Raw genomic sequence first — 13560 nt, 5'->3', positions numbered from 1 at the left:
CTTTCGACGGTACAGGTCTAACTCTGCTCAGCAACTAGCTTTGTAGCCAGTTTTGCAGTTTGGGTGTGTTTGCACCGTTTGCATGAGAAGCAGTTATTAAGCAGGCAGCAGCATTCCAAGTAAACTCCCTGGAGTCCCAAAGCATAGCCCTAGGTTGGGCAAATCAGAGCCATCTAATCTCAAGGTGACAAAGGTGGCGTAAGGGTGGCAGGGTCCCTTCCAAAGTAAAATCTTGCCGTGGCTGCGCCTCCTCACTCTGAATGAAAGAGAAGTCACCTGCGACAGTGGCTGATGCCTGAGCACCCAGGGCCAGCCCAAAACCTTAGAAAACATTTTGTGACTCACCAGCTCCTGCCTCACACCGACACAGTCTGTAATTAAAGGTGTCTCGATAGAACCTCACCAGCTCTGATAAGGCGGTGTTTTCCCACCCATCTGATAACTGCCGAGTCTCTCCACAACCTCAAGTTCCATCTCAAGCCCTTCTCTCTGCATGACATCCCTGGTCAGCGGAGAGGAGGCAGAGCCGGCAGACATCAGCATACCCATCTGCTCCGGCGGTTTTATGGCTCTCATCACCACAGGTCTCCTTATAAAACCTGCCAATTATCCCACACATATGCAGTTTCTATGCGCTGAAGAGAGGTGACAGCCCATATCCTTCCTGAAAATCAATTAGACTATCTGTATGCTTAAGGGGGAATAAGCTTTGGCTAGGGTATTTTTCTCTTGCTGTAGTTAATCTTGCTTTTCAGCCACCACAGTTTAACTGATGTGTGTCAGACAGACAGCGTCACCGACTTACCTACCTTGGCTCCCAGCTTTTGGCTGCAAGAACACTGCTACATAAGTTCAGCATCCTTTGCATTAGATAGGTTTTTATCTCATTCTACATTTAAACCTGTAAAATAGTTGAAATTGCTCCTGCTTGTCTTACCCGTCGTTCACCAAACATGCTCTTTAAGATGGAAGGCAAGGCATCATATGCATTCACACAGGTGGGAATTTTTCATTAAAAATAGTCTGCATGTTGCTGGTGTCTGCCCCTGGATTCACTCAGCTTGCAAAACTGTTTTCACTATCCAAAACCATTTGATGCAGAAGGCAGTCTTTTGTGAGCATGGTGGTATAATGAAGAACCAGTTAATAGGTAAAGCACAACAGCAAAGCAACAGCAGGTCCTAACTACTGAGGGGCAGCTTGTTTGGGCTTGGGGTTTTTTTCCATGTTAAAGGAATTTCGTATTTTGAAAACGCTCCTCCTTACTGAGAGCATGCCAGATAATTAAACTGAAGCTCTTATTTTTAAAATCTAATTTACTTTTGAAAACATACGCTGCTGAACTATTTTTAGGATTTTTCTTATGTGGGCCAGCGGAAATAGGCTAGCCAGTTAGCACGAGGGCTTACAGGCTGCACTGAGCAGTCTTTAAGCTGAACACCATGAATCAGTAAAACAATGGAAAAAATTTGTTTTCTTTTCAAATTAGGAATAAATATCTGCAGTGAGGTAGTAATACCGATCTTCAGTTTTGAAAAAGCTTATTTTTAGCAAAACTAAATCTGGGCCTACAGCTTTGACTCAGGAGTTTCTTTAATTTGTTACCAAATGCGAGAGCTTGTCCTGGTGTTTGACGGGCTGCCCTCACCACCAAAATCAATGGGAATGTTGCCCAGGCAAGGACTACAGGATTGGGTTTAGCAATACCTTTGGAACACCTTGTATCATACATCGCTTCACACAAAATGTATGCTAGATAAGTGAATTAACACCAGTAGCACAAGGATAATTTTTCTGAAGTATTGAGTTTTGTGACCCTTATTTTATAAACATCAAGGGAAGTAACAGCATCAGAGGTACCTGCATCTAGCCCCTAGCAATTTTGTTCACTATACTGCAACCCACAGCAAAACAATCTACCCACCCAGACTTACAGTGAATGATTCAATGAAACTAATTTCTCTGATATGCTGGCATGCAAAAAAAGCCCCCGTATTAAAAAAAAAAAAAAAATCTTCTTAGCATCCTCCACAAAAAGCATCTCAGTAGGTACCCCAGATGACTCTGACCTCTGAAATCTCTCCCCTTTCTGTTGGCAGCACCTCCCATCAAAGGACTGGGAGTCCAGCATCAGTCGGCGGGCACCTGGCCTGCCTCGCCAGTGGCAGCTTGCTTTGCTACCAGCCACGTCCTCTGCTTCAAGGTGACAGAGAAGCGAAGATGCTTCACCTGGGGCGAAGGACCTGCAGCCTGGGGAGTGGATATGGCCCACAGCCCCACAACCTCTATTTTTCAAAATCCCTGCCAGATTACATCCCAGAGAGGGGCTTGCAAGGCTTGCTCAGCCCTCTGTGAGGAAAAGCCGACCTTCCCCGACTTTAGCTCCTTGTTCACAGCCAAACACAATATGTTAGCAAAGGCACTACAGCCCAGCAGTGTTTATCCAAGACTACCACAGGGCCAGAGAAACTGCAAAACACTGCAGGATGCAAAGTTTCCTCCAATTACTTGACCGCCTTGAAAATGCAAATGCATTCACCATACCTCTGCTGCAACCCTGGCCCTGTTCACTTCCCCCACCTGGGAGCAATATTTCATAGCAGTGCAATTTAAAAGCAGGGTGTTTTTATTAATTTTAAAGCCTCAGACTCTCACAGGTCCAGGTGCTGCTCCACAGCACTTGAGGACAGAAATCCGGTCCTTGAAGAGGCCTCTTCTCTAATCTTCTCAGGGGTTCCAGTTCGCCTGCTCACTCATGAGCCCGTCCCAAGACCTGTATGGCTGCATGAAGTCCATGTGCTGTTCACATGAGCAAGATCTATCCATGTAAGGGCTCTGGGAGCAGGCTGCGAATTTGCTGACCCAAAGATATTACCCGGCTACAACGCCTCCGTGCACTCCTATCTCCTGGCGAGCATCCCACCTCCCACACATCCTGCAGCACTGATCCCTCCCTGCACTTTCGCTTTCAGCTGCTTTACAACACCAGGGAAAAAGAGGTTATACCCATCTCCTGTGCTTCCACGTATCTTTTGAAAGATCCCAGTATCAACATCCATTACTGCCTTAAGCACAATGGTAGGAAGAGCCCAGTCCCCAAGTGTCATGCCAGCAAAGTTCCCACCAAGCAGGTCTATTATGCTTACCGACAACAGTCAGCCACTCACCACCATGCATGTAGATTTACACCAGGTCTGCCACCCGGACCAGAATCTGGCCCAAAATTTTTGAACAAGTAGGATGCCATTTAACACAGTACTTTTAAATGGCCTGGAACCAATTGGGGTGAATAAGTCCTTCCTCCCTTACCCATCTCTGCCAGCTCAGTTCAGCAAGGGCACGATCACCTATCCTGAGGCCTGTTGGTACAAGTGGTCTAATTTTCTTCCTGTTCCTTATTACCAATCCAGTATCATTTAAATCTAAATCAAGTCAAAGCCAATTTATTTTCCTTATCAGTGAAGAGCCAAGAGAATCCCTGTGGGAAACTGCAAGTGTCCCGAGCACCTTCTCAGCCCCCAAGCTGGTCCATGTATTTACCGCTGGATGCCAACAGCCCTCTTACAGTACCATATTATAAAACCTCCTGGGTTGTCTCCAGAAACAATTACACCAAAAAAGGGTACTGCTTACTATGAACTGAGTGTAGGAATCAAGGAAGAGAATAAAATACCATCAAGATGACAGGCATCGCTTGAACAGAGCCCCAGAAAATGGCCACGTCCCATAAGCCATGCTGTGCAACTTCCTCCTCACCTACAAACTGCGATGGTAAGGGAGTGTGATGATTCAAAAGCATCAGTTCAGTATAACAGGTTAAATTAATTAAAATAACCAAGACAAGCCTCTGCAGCCTCAGCAAGGTATCAGCGTTAAGTGCCTGTGCCCCATCCATGCTGCTGAACTGATCCATACGGACGATGGCTCCTTCTTCTTCAACTGCTCCCAGAAATATACCCCTCACTCCTGCTATCAAACCGAGCCTACAGTTGCTTTCTCACTGACTCATTTCACCTGATCAGTGGCCTCTTCTGTTTTTACAGGAGAGAGATGTAGCTTTATGAAAAGCAAAAGGAGTGACTGACCACCAGATTATATCTCCTCACAGCCTACAACAGCAGGATTGCTGTATTACCTTCTGGGAAAATGGGAAGCTTAGGCGCTGACAGACAAATGTGGCCATGCTGAGCCCACTGATAGAAACTCTTTGTTGTAGGAAATCCCTGAAAACAAGGACAGATCGAGAGCTGCATTTGAGGCTTCGGCTGGCATAGTCCTCTATAATACCTGTGTTTTTTTCAGGCTGCCCAGTTGAACACCTCTGGCAAAGTAACCAGAAGTTAAGCTGGCCGCGCAAGCTCTGGGGTCATTTTGACTCCATCTGTATGTCTTCTAAAATCTTTAAAACACTTATCAGGTGCATAACAATTATAATTACAGATTTATATGGCGATGGTGCAGTAAGTTTCTTTTGGTCAAGAAGAAAACAAGGACAAGGGCAAAGGAAGAAAAAAGCCCCTACTTTTTCCTTAGACCTTGCTGAAGCCTCCTGCGTCTGGGGCAAAGGAAAACACCCTGCAGACAGAGCCACGGGTGGGAGCGCTGGGATGGAGGGACTGGCAGGATGGCACCACTGCCAGGGCTGGACACAATGGCCCAGCCCGGGAGACTGAGAGGCAGCAGCAAAGTCTTGAAACTGAGAGGAGACTGGGAAAGTGAGCAGGCACTGATGCACATCATGAAGATCATACAGGAGATCTGGGAGACAAGAGCATTGGAAAAATCAGCCCACAACGCCGAGCAGCTGCTTGTTTCTCTGCCCAGTAGCTAATGCTAATACTTGGTGTTAAAGGAGATAACGGGAGCAGTCCACCACCCACCAGGCTCCAAGCATGCACCTCGGCCCCTGCGAGTGTGCAGAAAGCCAACCTGCTCGGGGATGCAAACGGTGGCAGCGCTGCTGCTCGTCATCCCCGCAGCAAGAGAGCACATCCTGGCGATGAACTCCCTCATCCTTCCCCTCCTTGCTTTTTCTGTACAGCCTCTACTGGGCCAGTAACAGAGCTATTTTGGGTGGATGCTGCTAGTTTTGGTGAACCGTCTGAAAGGAGCCCCTGCTCTTTTTGTACTACACATTGGCCAGAGGAAATTACTCCAGGCAGAGGATTTAATTCCCAGCACCCACGCGCTCCAGGAAACAGCTCTCTCCTCCTCTGGCGTCATCTAATCGAGCACAGCTTTCTCCCTTCACACCTTCATTGGGGGTAAGGTGGGGGGAAGACCATAAAGCTTTCCTCTAACTTCTGAGAGAGGAGAACTTGGTCCCTGCCCAGGACAAGGGAGAAAAGGCTCAGGCTGTAGATGTCCCCAGCCAGTGCACCAGTGGGTATTTACTCTGGACAACGTGGAAGATTTCCGACTGATAACCGACGGCTTGGTTCAATACGCACTGCACAAACGCCAACACACTAACCATGGTGTCTTCTTCACTCAAAGTAACTTTGAGCAGCTACAGAAGAGAAAGCATTTGCAGCAGCATTAGGGAAAGGTGCAAAGTTGTCCCTAAAGCTCACCTGCACTTTGTGTCACCAGCTCACAGGAGGGCTGAAAGACTACATGAAGCCTGTTAGCATTCAGCAAAAAAGCTAGGAACCCAATATACTGCTAAAATTAAGCTGTTATTCCCCTAACATGCTCCTTGTATATACAATTTTATTTCCCAATCATCATTCCAAAGCCTCGTTTACATCAGAAACTAAGCGATGTAGCTGCAGCCCTAAAACTCCCTAGTGTGGCCATGGCTATAACTGCTATTAAGGTACTTTCCAACATGACAAAGGGAATAATCATATTGGCATACATCAGCTTTATGATTATTCTGGGTGTTTCTGGTATAACCATTTCTGGGATTTTTTTTTTTTTTTTTAACATTATACTCATAACTGAAACAAATTATGTGAATAAACATGTCCAGAGGGAAACAAACCTTCATCAGCCAGTCAGTCAAACCGCAACCTCCCACTGGGTCTCTATTTCCCAGTCCCACCATTGCTGCTTCTCAACCCTTACAAGGCAACGGAGGTCCGCAACGTGCGCACACACGCTGAGCATCCGTCTGTCCCGCTCCTGCCAACACCGGGTGTTAAAGCAACCCACCCCATCCCAGGGAAGGAGCACAGTTTCTGCACTGCCATCCCAGCTCCCACCAGCACTGGTGGCCACGAGCCACAATCAGGCACAACCTTCTGCCTTTTGGGCAGGCGACTCTCCCTCCCATTTGGAGGCGGGACAAATTCACTTGTTCAGAGAGGCTGTGGAAGTTGGCTTGGGAGGTTGTCAGGTAAGAGAATTGAGCAGAAATACATATCATTTGTTGCACTGCTACTCATGTCAACCTCTGGGCAAGGGACTCAAGTGCCCAGGAGCAGATGGGAAAAACATAACAGCAAAGACCTCTAAGTATAACACCCAGGCACATATAAGAAACTTCAAACGGTATTCCAATTTTTTTTTTACTAGCGAAAAATACGATTGAAATATAATGGGAGGAAAAAAAGGATGTTCTTGAAACTGCAGTTAAAAAAAGCCCAGGAAAAAGTAATGAAATCCCATTTTGTGCCCAAATACTCCTCTATCATCCTAACTGAAATAAGTTTTAGATTGATTTTTACACTGCCCCTAAAGCCGTAATGGCATCTTGAATGGTTCAATTACAATAGAAAGTAGAAGAGTAACTAACAGATAACAGTATGCTTGCCAGTAAAGGAAGGATATGGTCTCTATATACACACATGTATGTATACATATGTATCAGAACTTAAAAGCATTAACTGGTTTGGTTAAGCTGTGCTAATATATTGGTATTGCTCATTTGCTTGGAGTCCCTCTAGTTCGCCTGCATTAGAAGAGGCTGAGGTTAAACTGAGGTTAGCTGACACGTGTCAGCCAAGCCTGACCTAATCCTGGGTTTCTTCCTAGTTGTTGTGTCTTCCTCTCTAAATAATATTAAGAATAGGAAGAAACCACAGGGATGCAGTTGGGTTCCAAATAACTATTTTTAGTAGCTGTACACAAACAGACAAGGCAGAGTTGTGCATGCCGGCTGCTCTGCAGAAACCTCCTCCCCGTGACCCCCGGCTCCCTGGCTGTCTCCCTCGTGGCCTCTGCCCTTCCCACCACGAGTCCTGCCACATAAGATAAGGAGACCCCCAAGACTGAAACAGGAAAAATCCATTTTCTAAACTCTTTATTAATCTAAGAGTTGTCTAATACCATTCCTCTGCCTGGTAGAAGAGGACCTTTATAATACAATGTAGGTGACTTTGAGTTACTTGGACCTGCCATCCAAGCATCCCCTGTGAAAATGAAATATATGGGCTTACTCCTACAGTTTCCACTGGATCCAAGACCTGGGGAAACTTCCCAGTCATCTCAAAGCAGCTCTTGGATTTGGCCTAAAAGTAGGGGGTTGATGAGCAATAAAGAAACAAAAATAGTATAGCTTAAACCACAGAGGTGCCAGCTTTTACTGCCTTTCATTGAGTACACAATATTTTGCTCCCACTATTTCAAGGGAAATAACACTCCGCGCGACTGTTATAGGATGTAAAATGTGTACTGTGCTGTTGAGACGGAGCTCATAATTGAAACATTTGAGCACCAATGAAATCCCAAATGTAAAGTTTTTAATTTTCATTCAACCACGACATTAAAATTCTGGTTGTGCGGGGGGGGGGGGTGGGGGTGGGGTGGAATTACTACCTCAGAGTGCTTTTAAGGTCTATTCTTTCTGATATAGTAACTGGGATAAGCTCAGCCAAGATGCCAGCAGCTGCTGGCATACTCCAGCAGCTTGCACCCTACACCACTGCCTGCTTCTCCTTTGTCATTCCTACCCCCGTCCCATACAAGAGGTTATCAAGAGACTTATCAAGATGTGGCCTGCTGCCTGCAACGCACGAAGGAGTGCCACCACCTTCATCTATGTGCCTTCAACCCCGCACGAAGAATGAGCAGGCACCTGTTGGAGAGCGGGGCTCCTGTCGAGGCAGCTGTCCGAGCTCGGGCCAGATGTGCCCAAGACAAGCCCAGCAGGCTGAAGCACCCACCGAAAGAACCAGCTCAGACATCTTCTATGTTTGAAGGCGCCTGACCATCATTTATAGGAAGGAGAAGGTTATCTTGCAATACTGATCTTATTCAGCAGCTTCCAAGATGACTGGGTATGATACCAGGCTAAAAAACCTCAGCTGAAAGCACTAAACGCTCTGCACAGCTGACGGGGAAGCCCTGAAAGGCTGGTTTGTGTCTTGCAGATCCTCAGACCATCTTCCCCAACACTCGTGTTCACAAATGATATTAGAGCAATCTCAGACTACATCATGCACAAACTCATGTTCCTCGCATACTTGCATCCTGTGATCTTCACTGGTTGCCTGTTTCACTGTCCGGATGGAATTTGAGGTGTTGAATTTAGCCTGGAAAATTTTTAAAGGTTTGACATTTGCCTGCCAGAGAGACACCACCTCATCCCCCAAAAAACTGCCTGCAGATAAGGTACCGCCAGGGGGTCTGCTTTTGCACTGCTTTCCTTTCCCCCGCTTCAATCAAATCATATTGGACATGGTACCTCCAGAAAGGACCCCGCCACCGCTTCTAATCCATGTCTGATGGACCAAATCCACCGACTTCAGTGCCTGTGTGTCCACGTGCCACCCAGCTGGGGAATGGCACCCTGATTTATTGAACCTCCAGAGTACAAGCCCTGTCTCTTCTCCTGGAATAGTGCAGAGAGATGTGAGGAGAAGTCTGCTACCTATTAAGTTGCTTTATCACGGTGTTTCAAGTACTGAGTACAGAGGAAGGATGAACTTGTGGTTATGCCGCTATATAGAGATGTAGCTTCCAGCAGTCCTAGCCTCCTACCACCGATTGCCCAAATAGTTTTGAGCAGGTCAAATAATCTCTCACATCAGATTTCCCCACCTTTTAAGTGCCTGAGAAGGAAACATTTGCAACCAACCATGGAGCACTCAGACATCAAAATGGTGAGGACAATATAAGCAGATACATATCTCACTGGTGAAGAAACAGGCTGATGTGTTTAATGGTTTATAATGGCTGTTTTAGTTGCCATGAAAGTACTTAAGAGCATGCAACGCATCCTGGGATTAAATCTAAATAAACATAAACAGCAATAAAAAAATGGCTTTTATTACAAGAAGGCCTAACTCTTGTTTGCACCTGTAACTAAAATATATATAACAGGATGCCAAACTACATATTATAAGATGCTAAAAAGCAAAACAATGTTACAGTCATTTGCATAGAAAACATAATGACACAGGGAGAGAGGCAAAACAAAATGGACAACTTGCTAGGGTCTGATTCAAACATCTTAGAAAAATGCCATTTGCTCGAGTCAGGACTGAGCTACCAAGGAGATTTGTGCCAGGTAAAGCTACAACAAAATGGAGACAAAAACTCTGAATCATGTCCCTGGAAGGAAGATAAATGAGGGTCAGAATGAAGTTCATTTAAATCCACTGAGCTGATAAAGAGGGAGTTAGAGAGAGCCGCAAAACAAAATGAAAGGCTCAGTAGGAGCCTGCACAGCCAGTGCTGCAATGTCAGAAACGCAACACAGTGCCATCTGAAACCTACAGGCACAGTACCAGGACTCGAGATGATAAAAAACAACGGTGGCACTCCTGGGGAAGACATGCCTGCCTGCAACAGCACTAGAATGAAGCGCAAGGGTCCTGCAACACATGCCCCCAACAGCAGATGCATTTCGAGGGGAGGTTGAGCGGAGACTCTGGGGAGGACATCCACGGCTGGAGTAAAACCACCAGCGGAACATAACAGAGCCACATCTATTTACACCGGGGAGGAGGATTTGCCCCTTTCTTTTGCTCCTGCTTGGCATCCTCCTTTGGGTTTCTTATGGGAGAGAAGGTGTCTTAACACAATAGATAATTAGCTGTAATACATCCTCTGTGGCTATAACAACTTAACAGGGCTTATCTGTAGACCTGATCTAGGCTTCCAGTTATCCTTGTTCTCCCAGTTCCCTTTTTCATCCCAATATTTGCATCTCACCTTGACAGGTATTTTGTATTTAAGCTTAATAAAAGTGTCTGCATGTGCCTGTGCATGCTTACGAGAAGGTAGAAGAAAACCACCCGATTTTAACTCCGACTCCCCAAGACACGGCTTGTTCCATTTTCCCTTCCCTGACAAACAGAGGGAGCTGAAATAAGAAATGTCAACTTTGGGATCCTGCTCTACCGAACGATAACTCATTAAAAATATTGGACTCTTCGCTTAAAAAAAGAAAAAAAAAAATCCCCAGGAAGTTGATGCATCACCGTGTTGCATCTGTGTCAAGCTCTGGGTAAACAAGCAGCAACATGAATGAAATCTGTCCAGAAAGACTGCATTTCAGCGCCAACCACGCAATCTCTGGCCAAACCACTGCATATGTAACAAAGTTTGATCTCGCTTGCGAGCGCTCAGCTGCGCTTCTGCCATTTCCTGTGGAAAACTGAAGCTCTGAACGTTGTCTATCACCCAGCCCTCGCCGACACCCCTGCCAGCTGCCCCTAAATACGCACACGCACACCCGCAGGCAGGCAGCCCCGGCAGAGCCAGGCGGGGATGCTCGGCAGCTGCCTCCCTCCCCGCGCTCCGGGCCGGGCACCGCCGGGAAGGGGCAAACCCTCCCCGGCCGCCCCGGCGGCGCGGCCCCGCCGCAGCCCGCACCGTCCCCGGCGGCAGGTGCCGCGGCCCGCCCCGCGCCCCGGGGGACGGACGGGGGCCCGCCGGGGTGGGGGGGGACGGGGGCGGGATCCCGCCCCGGCGCAACAGGTTGGTCGGCGGCGCCCGGTCCCGCCCCGCGGCCGCACTCACCGCTGGCGTTCTTGCCGCAGATGAGGTGCTGGTAGGGCTGCAGCAAGCCCCAGAGCTCGGGGTCGTTGTTGACCGTCTGCTCCAGCGCCTCCAGGGTGAACCGGGGCGCCTCGCCGCCCTCCTTCTCCTTCTCGGCCGGGGCGGCGGCGGCGGCCGGGGGGCGGCCGGGCGGCGGGAGCGGGGCGGCGGGGCCGGCCAGCACCCGCGCGTGGATGTCGCGGAAGAGGCTCTCGGTGCCGGCGGTGAGGTAGATGGCGGCGTGCTCGTGGATGCGCAGGGCCACGCGGCTGTCCACCATCCAGCGGTAGAACTTGCCCACGGAGAAGGCCAGCCCGCACCGCGCCGACTTGCCGCGGCTGAAGCGGTCGCCGCCGCTGCCGCTCATGTTGTAGAGGGAGAGGGCGCCGAGGGCGGCCGCCGTGCAGCGGGCCGCCAGCGTCCAGCCCAGGACGATCTCCATGGCGCTCCGCACCTCGTGCTTGGTGCACTTGGCGAAGCGGAGGCTCAGCCGCTGCGCCTCCCGGGCGATGCGCACCAGCGCCCGGCTCACCAGCGTCGAGAGCCGCGCCGCCGCATCCCGGCTCCCGGGGCTGGCGGCGGCGCCCGGCGCCCGCGGCTCCCGGCGCGGCGGCGGCGGCGGCGGCGGCAGCAGCAGCGCCTCCACCTCCTCCAGGCTCCAGGGGACCTCCTCAAGGTCGGGCAGGAGCCGGGAGCACTGCTGCCCCGCGCAGTCCAGCACCTCGGAGTCTTCCGCTAGGACGGTGTTGACGGTGTCGAAGCTGTTGTGCCGACTGTGCATGGAGTCAGTTAGGTGCGGCCAGCAGCTTCCTCCATAGGGGTACGCGGGGTGCGAATCCGAGCAGCACAGCGACAAGTTGGAGGAGCGCACCGAGTCCGCCGCGCCACCATACCCGGAGTCCAGCGTCAGGTCTTCCAGCGTCCTCACCGCCGTCTTACCTCTCCGGGCCATCGCTGCACTTCATGCTGCACCCGCGGGACCCGGGCGGGGAGCGGCTCACAGGAAAGCGGGGGGAGAGAACAGCGAGGGGGCGCGGCGAGACTCGCCGGCCGCTTCGCCCCGCCGGCCGCAGCCTGCTGCCGCCCCGCCCCGCTCGGCTCCGCCAGACAAGCGGCGGTGCTGCCCGCGCCCTGCTGCCGGCCGCGGCCCCGCTCCTGGCCCGGCTCCGGCTCCGGCTCCGGCTCCTGCACTGCGCCGCGCCGCCGGCCCGACACCGCACCGCAGCGCAGCGCAGCGCCGGTCAGGCGGCGCGGGGGGGCGGGGCCATGCAAAGCGCCTCCAGCCCGCGGCCAATGGGGCGGCGCGAGGGGGCGGAGACATGCAAAGCACCGCACCCGGCGGCCAATGGGGCGGCGCCCTGCGCCTGGCGGCACCGCCCCTCGCCTCCGCGGGGCGCGGAGGCGCGGCGCGCCGCACCGCGCAGCGAGGTGCGGGAGGGGGGCGCGGTCCCGCCCGGCGCTGCTCCGCGGCCGGCGCTGTCCCCGGCGGGTCCCGGTCCCGGTCCCGGTCCCGGTCCCGGTCCCGCCCGCGCCCCGCGGGGCCTGCAGCGCCCTGCCGCCTGCGCGGGGCCCCCGCCCGGGCTGCAGCCTGCGCGCAGGCAGGACCCCGCGGTCCAGTCCCGAAGGCGGGGACTTTGCGCGCTACAAAATGAAGAGGCGTTAATCCGGACCCAGCGGCACCGCTGGCAGCCGGGTGCGGGGCGAGGCTCGGGGAGGAATGCGGCCTACCGTGTCCCCACGGACTGCATCCTCTGTCCCTCCCGGCTGGGGACAGCGAGGTGTGAAGCATGTCTCTGTTACGTCCACCACCACCGTTCCTCAGGCACATAAAGCGGAGTCCCACTCCAGCCCTCACTGGTTTTTCACACCAGCAGTTTCCTGATGTTGCTATAAACAAATGAAAGGGAGCACAGGCACACACACAAATAGCATGAGACAGTCAAGATGTTTTGAAACCGAGCAGAAACTGCCACGTAAGAATACCAGGCATCGCTCAAGTCAGGAAAGGCAATTTCCAAATAATTAAAAATAAGTACAATAAAGCCCTTAGACATTCTTGAAATTAACCCCCTAAGTATCACAAAGGCTTTGACAAGTAAGATTAGTATTGGGCTTAGGGTGCACTTCCTATGCACATTAAGATTTCTTGTGCAATATACAGACAATTTATCCCCAACTAATGTATTTTAATCTTACATTGCTAGGCTTTAGCGTTATTAGGAGTTGCCTGGCTAATATCCCAGGCAACAGACTGAGAATGTATATGCTTGTGCATTCTGGTTTTGAAGAAATGTTATATCCTTTTAAGCGTAAAATACCAGCGAAATTCTATCCCTTTAAGGATAACAGCCTAGCAAACACATTTCTCTATCATGCCAACAGAGGCGGCCAAAATTCTTGAGCAGACAAGGCGAGTCATGTAAGAGATTTCCTCGTCCAAGTGAGCGAAGCCTGGCGATCCTTCAACATAAACTTCCTACAGGAAAGGCATGAATGCAACTACAGGTAGGCTCATTTGTCAAACAGGTTGGGGAAAACTATGACACCACCGAAAACACCGAGAGGGGGTTGCCTTCCAAAAGAAGTCAAGCGCTGTCAGAAACTGGTTTCTCAGCATAGCCTTGGTCCTTC

The 13560-nt window shown here is 50.7% G+C and overlaps 1 protein-coding gene across 3 annotated transcripts in view; it reads right to left on the bottom strand.

Annotated features, from left to right (window-relative positions):
- The window catches only part of ABTB3 (ankyrin repeat and BTB domain containing 3), a 182612-nt gene extending 170666 nt beyond the window's left edge, over window positions 1-11946 (bottom strand). The window contains exons 1-2 of one of the 3 annotated variants that reach the window (XM_050913528.1): window positions 11096-11946; window positions 10908-11041 (exon numbers count right to left, since the gene is read on the bottom strand). In XM_050913528.1, coding sequence (XP_050769485.1) covers window positions 10908-11041; window positions 11096-11881 — 920 coding nt within the window. In that variant the 5' untranslated portion in view covers window positions 11882-11946. Of the gene's footprint in view, window positions 1-10907 lie in introns of all 3 variants that reach the window. The other 2 variants (XM_050913520.1, XM_050913513.1) reach the window with 2 other exon arrangements.
- Window positions 11947-13560: the final 1614 nt, after the last annotated feature.

The sequence above is a fragment of the Gymnogyps californianus genome, chromosome 1 (assembly GCF_018139145.2).
Source record: "Gymnogyps californianus isolate 813 chromosome 1, ASM1813914v2, whole genome shotgun sequence".
Classification (NCBI taxonomy): Eukaryota; Metazoa; Chordata; class Aves; order Accipitriformes; family Cathartidae; genus Gymnogyps; species Gymnogyps californianus.
Note: the sequence above shows the minus strand (reverse complement) of the source record. Positions and strands in the feature narration are given on the sequence as shown.